Source organism: Prionailurus bengalensis, chromosome C1 (genome assembly GCF_016509475.1).
Source record: "Prionailurus bengalensis isolate Pbe53 chromosome C1, Fcat_Pben_1.1_paternal_pri, whole genome shotgun sequence".
NCBI classification, from domain to species: Eukaryota; Metazoa; Chordata; class Mammalia; order Carnivora; family Felidae; genus Prionailurus; species Prionailurus bengalensis.
Window position 1 is genome coordinate 85475971 of NC_057345.1, and position 20342 is coordinate 85496312.

A 20342-nucleotide genomic window follows, 5' to 3' on the forward strand; every position below is an offset into this window, starting at 1 on the left:
AGACAGAAAGATATAGCGGCAAATCCACTGGATACAAAGTGATTTTCCTAACTTTCTACAAGACAGCCTTTCTTAGTGGTATATAATTGCACAACTGTTAAAAACATGAAATACCCAAAGATTTTTAACTTAGAACCCACTCTATGTTCATTTCTCCTGCCCTCCCCTTCCCCTTCCCATTGTAAGCAGGATAATAATTTGACTCTGGAACAAACAACTAACTGCCATTGATTAGGCTCCCTCCAGTAACTTTTCTTTCATTACCACTTACGTAAGTAAGGGATACAAACCATCCATCTGTCATGAGAAAACGCAAAGGATAAATAGCCTTTACTGGGACCGCTCATTTCAACCACCACTGATTGGTCATCTCGTGTGAAGGACAAGAAGAAACAGGCATGCTCCTTCTCTGGGTCACAGTTCAAAGGACTCCGAATACAGAACTTCTTGTTCCCACAATCTGAAGCACTGAACTAGAAAAATGACAGGGAGAAAAAGTCTTAATTACCAACCAAACAGTTCATTTCACAATGATAAAAGAGCCACTACCTTGAAGTACAAGTTTTAACAAGAGTATCTTTTCATAATAAAGATTCAAAGAAGGAAACAAATAACACATCCCAAATTAGACATGATCAGAGCAGTAGTTAGGTTGTGAACTTTTAAACTTAATTAATTTTGATTAAAATTTGGAAGACACAACATTAGTTGGACTATAATGTGCATGAGTATTAAAGTTCCTTTAATACACAAAATATTTCACATCAATTATGTTCTGGAGCATAGTTTCCAGTAAATTTTGAAAAACACCTTAGGGAATATTTAAGCCCACACTGACATTCTTGCCTAAAAGATATCATTGAGTTTTTAGAATGAACTTTTAAAAAGTAAACAGACAAACTCACAAATTTTTATATTCAGATCCTAGACTCTGCATCTAGAATTCAGGTTCAAATTTGATATTAAACTAATATAAGAAAAAATGGTTATTCCAATATATGCTAACACTCTAAATAATAGTAATAACAATTTAGTGGAGGAGAAACAGGAACAATTTACAATGATTTAATTCAGAGCTTCCTTGTTATGGCAAATAAGAGGACCAGCATCAAAAATCTCATCTCCACAATTTGGCAGCACAAAAATGCTCAGTCATCTTGTTAGAATGCGCTATGACGGTGTATTTCAGAAGGGAGTTAAACATCATGCGTCTAGATTAAATGGGAACTGTATCCAAACACCTCTCATTTCTTCTACTCTACCGACACTTCTGGCCATCCAGTGTGTGGGGGGTTTTCCCACATTAAGCAATTCTGCAATTCTCAGTGGACACCAAGCACAAGTCCTACTTTGCAATTCCATTCTGACACAATCTACCTGAAGGTAGTGTCCAATCCTATAAGTTAGGGGCTCAGTCCCACAAGACTGTTTACTTCAGAGGCCAACCACAAGGTCCAGGTTCCCAATGAAGGAGACTAGAGGTTCCCATGACCCTCTCCTCAAGTTTGATAATGTACCAGGATGGCTCACAGAACTCAGGAAAACAGGTTTCTTACTAGATTGCCAGTGTATTATTACCCGATGAAACCCAGAAACAGGTGGAAGAGGTGCACAGGGAGGGCATGTGGGCAGAGCAGGTGTGTGGAGCTTCCACGCCCTCTCTAAGGCACCATCCTTCTAGCACCTCCATGTGTTCAGCAACCTGGGAGCTCTCTGAACCCCATACTTTTGGGATTTTTTATGAAGCCTTCATGGAGGCATGATGGATTAATGACTCAATTTTTAGCCCCTTGCTCATCTCTGGAAAATGGAGAGTGGGGGGCAGAAAGTTCCCAGTTTCTAATCATGGCTTGGTCTTTCTGGTGACCTGCCCCCATGGACGGCCCACCCATTAGAGTAAAAGGCATTCCTATCACTCAGGAAATTACAAGGGATTTAGGAGCTCTGTATCAGGAACTGGGGTCAAAGTCCAAATATTAGCAGGAACCACAGCAGAAACCAATACACATTTCTTATTATTTCACAGCAACTTAAAGAAAAGTCACAGTAGAACGGAAAAAACAAACCAGTACGAAACTTGCATTTTGGTCTCTGCTCTCCCCTTTAGTCCATCATGTTTGCTGAAGAACTTAACGGTCTCTCTTGTATACCTTCAACTATACAGGGACTGAATTCTGAGGTCTCTTCTAGCTCTGTATGAATGCTATAATCCCATGACTCTGAATAAACCTTTCTATAATCAGAGATTAAAAACCTGGTGTAGAGATACCATAAAAGCTCCGATGAGAACTAATGCCTTTTATGTGAATATATGGAAAGAGTCCTCTTAGGAAGCTCAGGTCCAGACTGACTATTTACCCCCCTAAGGCAGCTTTAAAATAAATAAACATTAAGACTAAGTAAACTAGAGCTAGTGCAAATAAAAAATCTAATTGTATGGTCAAAAGTGTAACATTCATAATAATGCAATCAAGTATAATTATATATTGCAAAATGTAGAAGGAAAACAAAATGAGACAGTACATAAAGAGTACAAGTGCTTCACTTAGTCTTCCTCATGAGAACAAAGAGTTATAAAAAGACAAAAAGAGAAGGAAAAGAAAAAAGGAACTAATATTTACAGAATTTCTATTAAGTGCAAGGCAGTTAGAAACCTTAAAATCATTACATTGTTTAATTCTCATAATAATACTAAGAGCTGGATATTATTACTTCTCATTTTATAGGTGAAGAAACTGAGACATTGAGAATTAAGTAGCTTGTCTAAAGTCACACAGAAAGTAGGCGAGACAGGATTCAGACCCGAGTTTGTTCTTTTAACTGTAATAACCTGCCGTAAGACACTTTTCATTATTTTCACTTCTGAACTAGTAAGTCTCATTTATCAGAATTTCTTTCAGTAAAACCTAATGTTGTTAATATGCACTACCCTTTACAAGATATGTTTTCTCAGCCACAGTTCTTTTGAACCCAAGGGCCTAAACGGAATTCTAGCTGATGAGTTTGCAAAAGAGCTTCTGTCGTTCAGCACATAGAATCCCCCAGTACTCACTGGCCTTAGTGAAATCAGATCTAGGAGTTACATCACCATTTCAAGATTCTGCTCCAAATCTTGTCTAAATTTAGCTTAAGCTTTAATGTTCCTCTCCGTGTTTGATATTTGGCTGTACAGACTACAGAATGTCATAACCACACCTCGAACATGCAGGGTGTTGCACTCCCTTTATCCTGACCCATAAGTCATAATGTGGCAATAAAGACTTCCTTCAGATTTCCTGCAGAGGTCCCAAAAACTCACTGCCACAACCCGGCACAGCTACTTCTCTGCATACTTCAGCAAGTACAAGCCACAATTTCCAAAGACACTGTTCTTTTAGCTTGCATTTGGTGAAACCATGAAAAGGTTACTTACTGATTTGGTTAAATGGGATACAGGAGGTAATGTTGACAAAGGTGCTACTGTAGCTTCAGGTGTTGTAAAAGGCGGTGCATTGGGCTGTGAAATTACAGGGCCAGGAATCTTCACCCAGTAGATTTTATACTTCTCAACAACTGTGACTCTGAAATGCAGTACTAATGAGATCAAACAGAACCCTAATTGTGGCCCGTTATAATTGAATCAAAAAAAAAAAAAAGATGAAAAGAAGTAAACTTGGGACACACAACTTAATACTACCCAACAGTACCACCAATTTTGTCTAAGACAAATCTCTAATGACTCTTCTACCTCATTACTAAATGAACTTTTACTGCCCTTGTTCTCTTGCTTACTCTTGATCTTTCTTTTCTTCTCTTCTCTCCTCCTCGTCTGCCCTTTGGGCATACTCCCAGCAGTCCATGAGTGCCAGATAAGGACTAAAACGCACAGACTTCTATTCCCTGACATATAAAGAACATACTACTGCTACTTATTTCATAGTGCGCTGTTCAAATTATCCCACAGGGCATGTGTAGCAGGCAGCTACAGCAAGAAGTCAGATAGAGGCTGCATAAGCAACACCAGATCTTATTGGCGTCACAGTCCTCTTCCACATTCCACACCACACACAGGAGCTAAGCTGTGTTTCTGTGTGCTAGCACTTGCATACATAGTGAAACAAAACATACAGACATGTCAGGAGACTAATTCTCCTTAAAGTATACATCTGTAGGGGCACTGAGTGGCTCACTCCCTTAAGCATCCGACTTCAGCTCAGCTCATGATCCCAGGGTTCGTGAGTTTGAGCCCCACATTGGGCTCTCTGCTGTCAGCACAGAGCCCACTTCAGATCCTCTGTATCCTTCCCTCTCTCTCTCTCTCTCTCTCTCTCTCTCTCTCTCTCTCTCAAAAATAAACATTAAAAAAAAAATTTTTGATAAAAAAAAACATATATATGTCTCTAACACCACTCAGTTATCATTAAACTGTTTTTATGACATTCCACTTCCCCTTGCACAGAGGATTAAGGGAAATGGACTTCTAAGCCTACTGAATTTCATAATTCTGAGGGCATGAACAGTCTTACTAATCTAATATGCAAATTATAACACTACAAAAAAGTCATCCAAATTTTAGGAATTTTTTCATACTATCATATTAAGATTAGAACAAATCTAAAAAAATGTATTAGTCCATACACCATATATGAACTCAAGTAAATATTAACTAATGCCTCTTAACATGAAGGCACCACAATATTTAATTCACTCAACAGGTATGTATTAAGCACCTATTAGGTGTTAGGTCTTGGGCTCGGTGGAAAAATCAAATGAAAAGCAAAACAGACCAAGGTGGTGTCATTCTACACCAAACCACTCCTATACAGGTAAATGTCCAATAGGTATCAAAAATAACAGAGACCATTATTTCAATTTGACTAGTTGCAGATTTGTAAGCTCTCCCACTCACAGAAACTTTATGTGATTCGGAGAATTGCTTGGAGCATTCCAGTAGACTTTAATTTTTGTTTTCTTGGATGGATTTGTGTGACTCACAGCATATCCCTGAAACAAAATGGAAAAGAACTACCATTCACTCACTCCGTAGTTGAGCATACTGAAACTACTGTCATTTTGCAAAGTAATCTGTCATGGCATGATGCTGGCATTCTGATAAATACGGTTTTATTTAGAACAGAGACTCAGGTACTCAACAAATACATGTTGGTTAGTCAACACCAGATTAGCAGCTGGCTCTGTATATAAATTAGAGTCAGCAGAAATTTAAGAACTGAAAAGAGTTATGAATACTGGGTATGTCAATGCTATATAGAGTCTGCTCATTATTTAATTTATATTATAAATTAAAACTCCTTCCATTAACAGATACAAAGAAAATCCAAAAAATTCATCAAAAGAAAAAATTTCTGCCTCCACACATATAGCATTATATTTCAGTAATTCCTTTCCCTTGAACAATCTCATTTCCCACTTTCATTCACCTGGCAAATTCCTACTCATTCATTGAGGCCTGACATAGAGATGACCTCCTCCAAGAACCTCTCTCTCAATTCCCTCCAGCCTGTGTGTGACACACCCCGCTATGCTTCTCACCCATCCTGTGTATGCTTCTAATTTAAGTCACCACAATGTTCTACTTATGTGTCTGTCCTATATTCCTCATGTTCTCCTTATGTATCATACATCATATGTCCATATGTTCTACTTATGTGTAAGGCTTTCAGCTCTTCAAAGAACAGAAGTTAAGTCTTGTTCGTTACCATATCCCTTGCAACAGGATAGTTTCTGGCTTAATAAATGTTTATTAAATCAATGAATGAATGACAAAAATGATACCTCTGTCCCATTCTAGCATCCTATCTTCAATATTAACACCCTTTAAAATCAATATAATAAGAGTCAATATTATATAAAATATCAAAAGCTATAAACCCTTCAAGCTACTGCTTTTCTCGGATGCTGATGTGTAAAAACATATTGCAAATAGGAAAATTAGGGGGAAAGCTTGATCACTGTGAATCTATTTAGATGTCTGCAAAACATGGGTAATGTCATTATCTCAGAACCCTTAGCTTGTAATGAAAAGATCCATGGAAACTAACAAATCAGTTTCAAACATAACACAAACCTGTACATCCTCACAGGTCAGAAGCTGCGACACTTGACTGTCAATCAATGTGAAGGAGCCAATAGGAGGGCCACTCAAATCCTCAGCATTACGTGCTTCTAAAAGAAAGCCTCTAAATGGTAGCCCTGACAAAGTAACTGAGAAACAAACAAAAAAATAGTTTACGATAAGGTTTAGCAACATCCCCAAAAGAAAACTGTTTAGAGGAGGCATCTCATAGTTAGAATCTAGCATATGTATACAAAACTACTCCAGGAAAGAAAATGGTATAAATAATCCCATAGACAAAGAAGGTCTAAACTATGTTCCACAGGACATTCACTCAGTGAGATGTTAATAGCCATTCCAATTCTACGGGGAAAAAAAGCTAAGTGATGGTCAGGGAGGTGTCCATGGAGCCAAATTAGTTCAAAAAATGCTGAATGAAAGTAAATATTTATTTGTTTACTAAAAACCCCCAAGGCCTTTAACATCCTACTATACAGTATGAAACTCTCAGTATATACAACATACAGTGTTCCAAACTGATTTTTCCATACACTGTTTTTGTCAGAGTTCGTTAATATTTTGTATTTCTGGAGTTGCATAAAATAGTTTGCAAAACACTATTATAGATACACTTTTGACAATCAGCCTACCTTTCACCCAAAGAATCAGAAAAACATAAGAATTTACACTATATCAAGAAGAATAAGAGTTTATTATACCTTAAACCAGATAAAATAAACTTTATTTTCCTCTTCTATTGTGTTAATAGTATTGGTTAAAAAGGATACATATTAACTAACGATAAAAATGTATTTAAAACCTATTCTTTTTAGTCTGACCTCGGCTCAGGTCATGATCTCGCAGTTTGTGAGTTCGAGCCCTGCGTCAGGCTCTGTGCTGACAGCTCAGAGCCTGGAGCCTGCTTTGGATTCTGTGTCTCCCTCTCTCTCTGCCCCTTCCCCACTCGCACTCTGTCTCTAAAAAATAAATATTTAAAAAAATTTTTTTTGAAACCTATTCTGCTTAGGGAGTAGATTTACTACTTAAGTAATACAGTCATCTATAGTATTTAAACACAAAATGAGAAGTGTAAGATGATGGTATCTTATGGAAACAGGTGAATAGATTTAAATGAAACTGTATAAATCCAACAGTAATAAAGATTCAATGTACAGGAAAAGAGGGAAACTCAAAATGCAAAATAGTCCATTCCAACACAGTACCTTCAATCTGGTCTCCTGGTCTGAATGTCATCTGACTCACTGAAACGTTGTGAACAGGGTCAGAACGTGCAGTATGACTGTGTTCAGGAACCATTCCATGGCATGACTTTCCTACTTTTCCGCTGGGATAATTAGCCACAGAACTAACGTGCAACACAAGTATGAATGCACCAAAGGTAAATCCAGGAACTGCCATCTCAAAAAAAAAAAAAAAAAAGAAAAATTAAAAGCACATTATTTTTATATATAATTAAAATATAAAGCTTTCATATGACAGAATATTAATCCCAGAAAACTTGCTTTCAACAGACAACTAACCATATTCTCAAAAATACATAATAAAAAGAATGTGATATCTGAAGTCTGACCTAGATTTGAATCTCGGCTCTACCAATCACCAATGATGAGACTTTAACCAAATCACTCAAGTCTCCATTTCCTTCCCTGAAAAATTAGGAAACTAACACCCACCTTACAAGTTGTTTTAATAAAATGAAGATACAAACTAAAGTCTGACAAGGAAGATATTTAAATAAATGTTAGCTTTCATTAGCATGATTTTCGCTAAAAGCAAAAGGTTCTATTTCACCTTATCCCAGGAAGCTTAAAGAACAAATAGGAAATGTTTCTTCTGGATTTAAATACCATCACCTAAATAAATATCTGGTATGACTTCTCTCAACTTCCCATTACATTAATCATGATGACAGGGTGGATAATTTAATTTGTAATACTGAAAACTGAGGATAACAGAGAACCTGAAAGGGCGGGCCTACGCCAGCCGACTCCATCTTGTTCTGTGTCCTTCACCTTGACCACACCTCCTCCCCTTGAGTAAACCCTCCCTCACCTGCCGGACCCTTCCCCAGGACCCCTCCCCAGCCAATCGGCTGAGGCCATAGCCATTACCTCACCAACTGCCCCCAGGCCCCAATAAAACCTTTGTCCTTTTGCAACTCGCTCTCTTTCCCTGGTATCTCACCGCTGCGTCGGTGCAGGTAGGGGATTGAGCTCGAGCTAGCTCGAATAAAGGCTCTTTGCTTTTGCATCGGACTCGGCTCCCTAGTGGTCTTTGGGGATCACGAATTCTGGGCATAACAAACCAATCACAAGAAACAATATTTCTATTACCTTTAGCCCAGGCACTTCTGAATTAAGAAACACAATTGTCAGTCCAAGCAATTTTCTTCTCTCATCCAGTACCTGCCTCTTACCATCTGCCTAATAGAAAACCAGCTACTTTATGTCAGTCCCACCCTCTGGTAGCCTACATAAACCACTTCAATTGATGCTTATATTCAGAACCTGCCAATCACAGCAAATAACAAGGCTTGAGGAAGATGGCAGGGACACGTTACACAGCAGTGAAGTCAGCCGATGAACAGACCCCAAGAAGCAGTTCATTCTCCGTACAAATAGATTAGACAAAATAAAAGCACCCTTAGAATCACTAGAATAAATGACCCTCTTATAGTCATGTAAATTACAATCCCCACATTGGACCAGAACTAAACTACAGAATTCCTGCTAGACACCAGAAATTATGCCGGAGGCTACACATTTCAACCAGCTCTGCACCTTACAGCAGTAGCCACCAAGTAGGTAACATAGGGTCTAATAGTACCATATACCACTATCTTTCATCAAACATCAAGCCAGGTAGAGTTTCTCCCATTTAAAAATAAGAAGAACAAGTAAATCAAGAGCTTCTGAAAAAATATAAGAGAAACATAAAATTTCTCTATACAGTCATAAGAAAAGCACAACTTTGAAAATGATTACTATAAGAAACAATATTTAGGAAAACAACTGTCTTAAACATACACAGTGATATATATCAATTATTTCTCAATAAAACTGGGGCAGAGGAAGAAAAGGAAGACTGAAGAGTGGAGAAGAAGGAATTTTTCTATTCAAACGTGGCTTTCAGGTGCCTTTGTTAGAGCAGATCTGCTTTTAGGACCATGCAAGATTTGCTGGAGAGGATCAAGGTCATAGTTTAACCACATGACTGTGGCCAATTATCATGAAGATTAAATGCAGTAATGTGCTACCCAACTAAAGGATGGTATAAGGGAAAAGTCAGCCCAGTTTAGCAAATACTCATTTGGCAATGACCTCCTGTCAGGTGAAAATGGAAACAAGACATAATTTCTAGTCTCTGCTTTGCACTGCATAGCTGAATAACATCAACCCAGTTATATAATCTCTGTCTTTGCTTCTTCATTTGTGAAATATAGTAGATAAACCAGAATAAATTCAGGATCGCCTTCATGCCTAACATTATGATGTTAGAAAGCAAAGTGGGAGTACCTGGGTGGCTCAGTCGGTTAAGCATCCCACTTCAGATCAGGTCATGATCTCACTGTGAGTTTGAGCCTCGCTATTGGCTCTGCGCTGACAGTGCAGAGCCTGCTTGGGATTTTCTCTCTCTCTCTCTCTCTCTCTCTCTCTCTCTCTCTCTCTCTCTCTCTCTCTGCCACTACCCCACTTACTCTATCTCAAAATAAATAAAAACTTAAATTAAAAAAAAAATTTTTTTAATAAAGATAAAGAAAACAAAGTGGGAAAGGATACTGGGAATTAACAGAGCAAGAAGTATAAGCCAGGAAAGGGAAGTGACTAAGCATCACCACCTGTCATTCATTAGGAAAATATAACAAATCCAGTCAGGAAAGGAACCAGCAATTTCTTTGTTCTTGGTCACATGCTGACTATTCAAGGTGCAGCTCTATTGTCATTACAATGGCTAATGAGGATTTTCCAGTTACGATTTAAGGAACAGCCTTTTTTCAAAGTAATACTTTAATTCATTAGCCAACCAATGCCAACAGATTGCCTAGTTATGAAAGGGAATAAGGAGTTACTCAGGGAGACATTTAAGTTAAAATTACGTAATGTGGATAATGAACTATTATGAGGTCTTCCTTCAAGCATTGAAAGAACTCCCACCAATTTTGTATTATTTTTAAAGTTTTACATATTCCCAATCCACACTGGGTACAATATAGAAAATAAAACAAAAAGATACCATAACTTGCATTCATCCCATGACAAAGATAGACCTATTAGTTAAAGAATTAAAAGAAAAGTTATCCTGATTCTAACTTAAATATTCCCAAACCTGATGAAAGATGCATAGTTTTCTTTCTTGCCTGAAAAACAAGCAATTAGTAAAAAGGTATGATGACTGCTTGAACCATGTTCTACATACATCTCACAAAACAGCAAAAAATCAAAACAAACGTATTCTTTATTATTTAAATACCAAATGATTGTACTGGCATGAATATTTAATTATTATTGTGATTGTGGACCACAGAGGCAAGTGATATTTATCAAGACAATATATTTAATGACAGCAAAGTAAAATTCAGATAAAATGAGAATTCAATTGAAAAATACTTAGATGTAAGAAAGTCATTAGAATAAGGAGTCTATGTTAATTAAGAATTTTTTAAATAAATTGGTCATTAAATGTCTTTTTATGTGTCACTCCAAGAATATGTAAGAAAAAGAAGAAATGGAGAAAAGCATACCTGTTAAAACCAAGTCGGATGATTAAACTGGCAAGTAACTAATCAAGTCTAGTTATACTGCAATCAAGCTCTAGCTCTCACTGTTAGTCATTCATTTTATGTTGGGTTTTTTGTTGTTGTTTTTTTTTTTTGAGAGAGAGAGGGAGAGACAGAGTGTGAGTGGGGAGGGGAAGAGAGAGAGGGAGACAAAGAATCTGAAGTAGGCTCTAGCTCTGAGGTATCAACACAGAGCCTGAGAGGGGGCTGGAACTCATGAACTACGAGGTCATGACCTAAGCTGAAGTCAGATGTTTGACTGAGCCACCCAGGCACCCCTACTCATTCATTTTAAATTAAGGCATCAAAAAGTTCAAAAGTTAACATGCACACAAAAAATTGTGGGAACTCAGCCCAGTAAACCCAATCTACATCACCCAAGATATGAGTATGAGCACAGAGTGAGAGTCTTAATTAATTCACAGGTATGAGGTAACAAGGTTTTCCTAATTATGAAGAATGAGTTGTAAAAAAAAAAAAAAAAAAAAAGCAAAAACTTAACCAGAAGGGTTTACTATAAAATATTTAAATATTTGGAAAAGGTTGTGTGGTTTTTGTTTTGTTTTGTTTTGCTTTGCTATATACAGTGGATTTTAATTTTTTACCACATTCACAATAAGTATTTTTTACATTATGACCCAACAAACATTTCAAGAGACATTATTTACCTTTACCACATGGGATAAACTTGTATATCTCCTTCTTTTTTGAAAGAGAAAGAGACGGGTAGGGGGGCAGGGAGAAAGAGAATCCCAAGCAGGCTCCACACCTTTAGGAAGGAGACCAAGGCAGGACTCAGTCTCATGAATGGGGGTTGATCTCACAAACTGTGAGATCATGACCTGAGCCAAAATCAAGTCAGATGTTTAACCGACCGAGTCACCCAAATGCCCGTAAACTCATATATTTTCTATTCCTTCCTCTTTTTTATGTTGGTTTTATGTATCCTACTGAATCGTTATTGCACAACCTACTAATGGATCTTAACCTGCAGTTTGAAAAATACTATTTTACAGCATATCCTTGACCATTAAGTTTCAGCCTTGAATCGAGCTCTGAATCAGGAATATCAAGGATTTTACATAAAAAGGAGAGTTCTCAGAACTAAAGAAAAAAAATAATAATAAGCCAAGCAATAAGGAGAATTTAGGACACAGGAGATGGGTTCAATGAAAATGTCTTATTCTCTCTTATTCCATTTGTGACCTAAACAAAAACTATAAACATGGCTAATAGCATTCTCATGGTGACGTTCTATATGAGGAAAACAAATTTTAATTAATCATAACAGAAAAACACTGCAATCCCTAAAGCATTTACACACCACTTTCAGAATTTCCATCAACCACATTATACAATGTGCCAAGTATATCATTACTTCATACTCAACACAGTTTTCATTTTATTTCATTACTAGAATTCCAATGACACTATTTTCTTTTACTTTGTTACAAGTGTAAAATATCTCAATTAATTTATAAGTTAAGCATGCTTTTGCTTCTAGGCTTTTGGCCTTGAAACAGAACCAGCAATTATAATATTGCTTCTCTTAGAAAATGGAATTGAAATTCCAAGCCAAATTGGAAATTAATTTTAGGATACAGCACATTTGTAACATCAGCATTTCAGGTAGGATCAAGGGGAAACCTGATAGGTTCTTAGACTAGGGCTAGAGGTAGAGAGAGGTGGAAACAGAGTGTCAGAGTTAGGTAGAAAGACTTTTAGAAAAATAGGTAGAACCATAAGAAGGATAAGGAGATTGATTCAGTCAAGTTAAGTTAAGACTAAGCACAAGAGATACACAGAAAACAATGAAATTTCTATGACATAAAGAAAAGGATTACATTTCTTTTTTTTTTTTTTTTAATTTTTTTTTAACGTTTATTTTATTTTTGGGACAGAGAGAGACAGAGCATGAATGGGGTAGGGGCAGAGATAGAGGGAGACACAGAATCGGAAGCAGGCTCCAGGCTCTGAGCCATCAGCCCAGAGCCCGACGCGGGGCTCGAACTCATGGACTGCGAGATCGTGACCTGAGCCGAAGTCGGAGGCTTAACCGACTGAGCCACCCAGGCACCCCCAAAAAGGATTACATTTCTACTACACAGGAGGGAGGAAAGGGGGCAGAGCACCCAGAAGGAGAAAAGAAAAAGAAACAAATGTTTAGTGTGAACCTGGAAGATACTACATCTAATGCAATCCTTACAATCAGCAGATAGTATCTTCACTTTAGAGACAAAAAAACTTGAGGCCAGAGAATGTACCCTAAATCATATACGCTTTGAGGATTAGAACCTAAATCTAGGGGCAACATCCATATTCTCTCTTCACTCTGCACAGCAGCTCCCTCCTTGGAGAAACAAGCATGTAGGAAGTAAACAAATCCAGCAAGGATGCAAATTTCACAATGAACAATGTGAGAGTGGGGGCATACTGTGACAAAGGTGAAATCTAAATTAGCCTAATTCAGAATGTTGAGTGGTGCCTGGCTGGCTCAGCCAGTGGAGCATGTAACTCTTGATCTTGCAGTCATAAGTTCAAGCTCCACATTGGACACAGAGTTTACTTAAAAATAAAAAAGTTAAAAAATAAAAAAAATTAAGAAACAGAATGTCGAGTCTACTCTATGAGCCAAAGAAGCAATGTAGAGGTCTCTTTCGTAGAACTAAAGCTCCTGAAAGAATGGATGGTAAAACAACTAGTTCGATGCCTAAAAACACTAAGTTGTCAATAAATGGTAACTGCCACTATTTATTAGCACCATTCAATTTCCTTATCACTAGTATGTGCTAATTTCTTCCAAACACTGCTGTGATTAGACAAGTGAAATTTTCATATATTTCTTTCAACTGCATTTAATTTGTTCAAGCCTTCTGAAATGTTTCAGAAAATGTTCTCTCCTTCTTTCCAGCAATTTAACTTTACCTTCATAGAAAACTTCCACACCAAAAATTAAATTGACTTTGATAGCAGAATCTCAAATTATAGAGAAATTGAAAAATAGGTCAAGTATTTCCACTTCCTCAGATAAAAATGTTTCAGACTCCATTTGCACAGCAGGAAGCAAAGAGAAAAACAGATTTTTTTTAATTAACAATTGGAGTTATGACATTTTCAGAGATGGTTCTAAAAAACAAAGAGGCATTAAAAATGGCACACTGAACACCAATTTGAGATCTGTCAGGTCTAACAACTTAAGATGGTTGAAAACAATTCTGACAAAGAATTTAGAGTTTAAGTAAAAGCAAGAAAAAGTAAAGGGAAAGGTAGGAAAGAAACCACAGAAGAAAAATAGGGAACTCTACAGTTTAATCCTGATTCCCCTAATCACAACATCATCAACAAGGAATTTTTCCATCATCTTTATTCATCTCTGGAAAAAAAGATTGGAAGCAAATACCTTACTACATGATACAGAGTTTTCATCTGGATCATTCCACATGGCACTCGCAACAACCCTGTCCTCAACACAAAAGTAGGTACGACGTGGAATGGTCCCTTCTCTAAAGATGTAAAACTAATAGATGAAACAAAAGTAAATGCCACTAATCTAGTATTTAAATGATGTAATTTATTGAATGCCAATTCCATTCTAGTTATCACAGTAGGTGGGTCACATAAATGAACTCTAATCCTTGGAGGAAACATATCAAGAACTTTTTGTTGTACGGAAACTGAAACTCACGGAGTTATAAAAAACTACCGTCTCAGATCACACAAGGTAGAATAGTAAAAAAAAAAAAAAAAAATGCATTTCATTATAGAAATTTAGAGGTATGGGAGAAAATAAGAATAGAAGAGCTAACAATTGCCAGGGGCTTACAACATGTCAGGAATCATGTCAGGTACTTAGCATGCCTTCCTCAAAGCAACACAGGAAGGTATGAGGGGTATTATTGTCCCCACATTGTAAAATAGGGCACTGATTAAGACATTTGTCAGAGTTGCAGCAAATGAGTGATGAAAAGTATGGTCTCTGATCTGGCTTCTGAGGTTTTAACCAATAAGCCATCCACAGATTCAGATCAGACCTTTAAGGCTGACATGGTAGGTAACAATGGAGAAAAAGGGGTTCGGGGCGCCTGGGTGGCGCAGTCGGTTAAGCGTCCGACTTCAGCCAGGTCACGATCTCGCGGTCCGTGAGTTCGAGCCCCGCGTCGGGCTCTGGGCTGATGGCTCAGAGCCTGGAGCCTGTTTCTGATTCTGTGTCTCCCTCTCTCTCTGCCCCTCCCCCGTTCATGCTCTGTCTCTCTCTGTCCCAAAAATAAATAAAAAGTGTTGAAAAAAAAATTAAAAAAAAAAAAAAAAAGAAAAAGGGGTTCAAAATGAGCACAATTTGAATGGGAGCAATAAAAGAACCAAAGGTAGAAAGAAAAAAGTGATCGTGGACTTTTGAGGGACATTAGACCTATTTAGATCCAAGGTCAAATGTTAGAAATAGTCATTGTAAACAATACTGTTAAGTCTGGTTCCTCTCCATGCCTCATACATGAATATATCCATTCCCAAGACTTTTTACCTTGGCCCCCCACATTTCTCTGCAAGCTCATCACTTCCATGGCCTCAATTTTTATCACTAGGATGTTTCTCAAATCTTCCAATTACCCCCACTCTACATCTCCTCAATGCTTTGATTCATACTTACAACTGTATATAGATTTCTGTTTGGATGACAATAAGCTCAACTGGTCTGCAATGAAATTCATCATTTTTTCCTCCAGACTAGTTTTTGCATCTGACTTCCCTATTCTGATGGAGGCCTGGCAACACATTTCTAGTCACTAAGACTTCACACCCCATATTCTCAAGATTTGACGCCACTCTTTTGGACCCCAATTTCCAAGCAAGCTCTGCAGATTCTTCTTCCACCCTTCCACTCTCCTACCTACCCCTTCTGCATCTCTCTTTGACTTTCTCTCTATTATATTATATCTGTCTGCTACTTTCCATTCCGCCATCACCAAAGCACAAAGCCTTCATCACCTGTCACCAAATTAATGAAACACTCTCAATTGCCCTCCGTTTCTGTATCGCCATTCTGATTGTCCTAAACAACACCACAAGATCATTTTCCCAAAGCACAACCCAATTTCAAGGATTTTATTCTCCCATGCTCTAGTGACAAGGTACCACGTATACTTATTCCAGGAAGAAGCAACACTCTTTCTTTCTCCCCATGTCCTGCCTTCTAACTGGGACCTATTTCATCTGCCAAATTCCTCCTCATCTGGAAGTTACATACATGTTACATGGGAAAGAATAAGATACAAAAATCTCTGTACACTATACCTTTCATGTAAAAAAAAAAAAAATTCATTGCCTATCATTTCATGGAAAATCCAAAAGACTGATAATTTCCAGTATCAACACGGATATAGAAAAATGAGCACACTCATACACAATGAAGAGTGTAAACTGTCACAATATTTTTGGAGGAAATTTAACAGTATCCTACTAAGCTATGTTTAACCTCTGACCTAGGAATTTCAATTCCAGGAATTATCCTACAGAAAAACTCGCACAATTACGCTAAAATTATTTGGAAAATGGCAAAAATCTAGGTGGTTACAAAAATGAACTATGCTACATCCAAACTATAGGATACTTCATACTCACTTAAAAGAATGAAATAGAATAGTCAATGACAAATATAACAGCCAATAATTACTGTGTGCTTTATGGGAGCTAGGCATTCCTTTAAGTGCTTGCAAGTATCAACTCCTTTCACAAAAACCCTAAGACATGAATCTGCATGTACTTAAGTGGAAACATGCTCATGCCACACCGAGGAATGAAAACAAGCAGATTGCAAAATGATATTTAGTATACTGAAAGATATATCACTTAAAAGTTAAAGGGAAAAGGAAAAAAAAAACTTCTATTCCACACTTTAACCTTTCTCAATAGTGGTTATCACCAGGAGAGTGTTCTCAATAGGGGAAGAGAAGTGGACTTCCTCTTTTTTAATCCTCTTTGTATTGTTCTTTTTTTTTTTGAAAAGGGTGTTTATAACATAAAAATTACAAAAATATATAATATGAAAATATATAATATAAAATAATTTAAAATTTTTAAAGCATGTAGCGCTTTAAATATAATAAAAAATTATAATTTGTAACTATAAAACATGGGATATATAAAGACTGTAAAGAAATACCAGAAAATTGTTTAGCTTTTTTCTAAAAAAATAAAGCTAAAGCTTTATCTATTTTCAAACATTCTATGTTACTTTTACTTGGTTTTTGCTTGGTTTTGTTTTGGTAAATAAAACCTCGTCCCCTCTTTCAAGGTCCATTTGCAAAGCCATCAACTACTGTCTCCTATGATCCAGTGAACACTAGGGACATTGAAATCACCATCGTTTGAAGAATCCAGCTGCCGGTTTTAACCCAGCAGGCACCACCTTAGTGACCGTGAGCGAATTATTTAACCTTACCAGGCTTTAGTTTTCTCATTTTACTAGAAAAAATGCAACCAACATCAAGGTGCTTTGTTAAGATTAAATAAAGTAATACGTATGAAACATCTCGCACACTTGGCCACCATAAACCAGGTCTTCCATTAAAACCTCCTTCTTTCCATGGGGTCTTGCCTATTTCTGCCAACCTCAAGTAACTGTTCTCTTTTCGGAACCTCCAGAAGCTTTGATTTTGCTGATAAAAAAAATTTATCACCCCTGCCCCAACTGGTGACTTGTCCTATGGCCAGAGGTGTCCTGCGTGTTGATCTCCTGTCACACTAACAGTGTACCTTGAAAACAGCACTTGTACAGTGTGATTTCCAGAGAATCGAACATTACCTAAATGGACACGTGTGAAACAGAAGCTACAGTTGGCCAAAAGAATCAACATGTTGGGTTATTAAACAACTTACTAGAACTCATCCCTTCAAACAAAACCATCCTCTAAAAAGTCTAGCTCATTGTTTTCAATAAATCAATAAACCAAAATTTAGCCTCCATCTCTGTACAGTACTCAAATCTTTACACTTTTTCTCTTAATTCGGAATTAAAAGAAATTACCTGAAGCTCAAAAGTTCAGCTCTGTAAAGAAATATCCCTGAATAATGTATTTACAAATTGAAAAATCTCCTTTGCCCCTAGGCAAGCACTGACAAGATACAAAAAGGGGGGAGGGGGGAGGGGGGCGGGGCGGGGCAGAGGTAACACCTTGCCACCCTTAGAGCCTTTCTTAAATTCTAAAGGCACACCAGGGGTCGGGGGAGCTAAAATTTCTAGTTTAAAACACACTTTAAAAACGAAGTAAGGCTCTGAATAATCTGCATACAGGTAATTATCCCATTAGGTTTAAATATAAAAGGGAGTTCCGACAGTTTCAACTTTTCAAAAAAGAAGAAAGAAAGAAAACACGTGTGCATGAATACAGTCCAAGCTTTTCAGGATCCCAAGCACGACTCTACTTACAATCTCCCTTTTCTGGGATTAAAGCTCGTTAGTCAAAGTCACGGGACATATTACTAACCTAACTCGTTTGTGCACCCTCATTAACTCAATACAAGTCCAAAACATAATTTGTTAAAGCGTTCATTCTGCGTCGCCGACTGCCCCCATGATCCATGGCGCCTGCTCTCCAGTACTGTTGCCTTGGCTGGCTTCAATTTTTAAACGCTTTGCGGAGAGCTCTGACTTAGAGAGAACAGAAGGCGACACTTACCTTGAGAAGCGAAGGCAGCCTAGCCAACTTCCGGTTTTGTTACAATTTGTATCTCACTTCAGCAGCTGGGTGGAGCTAGCTCACCCAGTAACCAGAAAGTTTCCCAAGCTAAACTAAGCTGTAAAACTTGATTTGCAAGACGAGAACTAATTTTCAGACTCCATTTCTGAGAATTAAGGGTTCTGTTTTACATATAAGAACACTTTTGGCCAAGTAATAGTTATTTCATTGAGAAAATTATGTATTTGCCTTTAACTACAAAACCATTTGAAAATACCTGTTCCATATACTCTAAGACAAACAAAAGAACCTAGTTATGCCTAGGTAGGGTTGCCAAGTTTAGCAAATTAAAATATAGGATGCCTGCTTAAACTCAATTTCAGATAAACAACCAATATAAATATTGTTCTATGCAGTTTGGGGAAAGTAATTATACTAATAAATGATTCATTGTTTTTCTGAAATACAAATTTACTCTATTTTTTCTGGCAACCCTATCTAAGGCATAACAGTAATTAACAAACTATTTCAACTAACTACAAAAGGTGCAAAGAATCAGACAGCATAGAACTGAAACCTTGGAAAGTGTAAATCACATAATGCAAAAGAATTATTTTATTTTGCAAAATTCACTCTGAAACTTAGGGGTTCCATTTTCATTTCTTTTTAAGCATTTAATCTTTGTTTTGCATAAGATTTTTTTTTTGAAAAAGAAAATTTTTAGGGCTAGGAAAAAACAATGAATCTGAAAATATTAAACATTCCAGCATAGACTATAACTCACAAGTGCAGACTGGAAAATAAATGGTGTCATATACACCTTAACCTGTGATCACTGGTTGGCAATCAACACGACTAAAATCTCTAAAACCATTTTAAGTGGAGAGAGGGGAAAGAACACGATCACTTTAATCTTTCTCCTTAAGAACTACTCACAATTACCAAAAACCCTCTTTACAGGATTTTAGATAGACACTTTAAATAAAGATGCCACAGAGCTGGTTTTCTATCCTAAAGCTGCATGGAATATGAACAGAAGCACACTCAGTCAGGTCAAGTTTCAGTCCTTCCATATAAAGCTTCAGGCGATGACATAGCTTTCTGCAGTTATACTTAAACCTTTTCCAGAAATAGTCCCTGGGGGACACTCTGCATGCCAAAAGCATGATTTAAAGAATTTATAAAACAAGTAATTCTTAGAATATATTATCATAATCTTTTATCCTAAAGCACTCTTAAACAGATGAACCTGGGGGGGGGGGCGGGGGGGGGGGAGAAAAAGGGGCAAACCAGGAAACAGACTGAGGGTTACCAGGTGGGCAGGGGGATGGGTTACCAGGTGGGCAGGGGGATGGGTGAAATAGGTAATGGGGATTAAGGCAGGCACTTGTGATGAGCACAGGGTGTTGTATGGAAGTGTTGAATCACTAAATTCTACACCTGAAACTAATATTACATCGTATGTTAACTAACTGGAACTTAAATAAAAACATGGAGAAGAAAAATAAACAGTAGTGGGAAGAACTGAATAGAGAGGCTTGGCTCTATCTAAAAGCACCCTTTTCCAGGCTATCATTTCCCCCAAAGTCCCCAGCTACAATTCCCCTTATCACTCCCTGCCAGCAGTTCACCTCTAGCCAGCTTTTTCTTCATTAGCTACTTGTTAGCTGTCACAAAAGGAACCAAATTTAGTAAGATGTTCAATGGAGCTTGGACTCTGAGTTGACACTATCATATTGGATCCCATTCTCATGCCTCTAAATTGATGGTTCTCAAATGTTCAGTCCAGACTCCTTTACAACTTTTTAAAAATCAT

At 37.4% G+C, this 20342-nt stretch overlaps 1 protein-coding gene across 1 annotated transcript in view; it reads right to left on the minus strand.

Moving 5' to 3' along the window:
• FRRS1 (ferric chelate reductase 1) overlaps positions 1-18558 on the minus strand; it is a 47709-nt gene extending 29151 nt beyond the window's left edge. Inside the window, exons 1-6 of the mRNA XM_043575654.1 lie at positions 18527-18558; positions 7279-7474; positions 6068-6204; positions 4889-4983; positions 3413-3560; positions 291-473 (exon numbers count right to left, since the gene is read on the minus strand). Coding sequence (XP_043431589.1) covers positions 291-473; positions 3413-3560; positions 4889-4983; positions 6068-6204; positions 7279-7474 — 759 coding nt within the window. The 5' untranslated portion in view covers positions 18527-18558. The remainder of the gene's footprint in view (positions 1-290; positions 474-3412; positions 3561-4888; positions 4984-6067; positions 6205-7278; positions 7475-18526) is intronic.
• Between the last annotated feature and the right edge of the window lie 1784 nt (positions 18559-20342).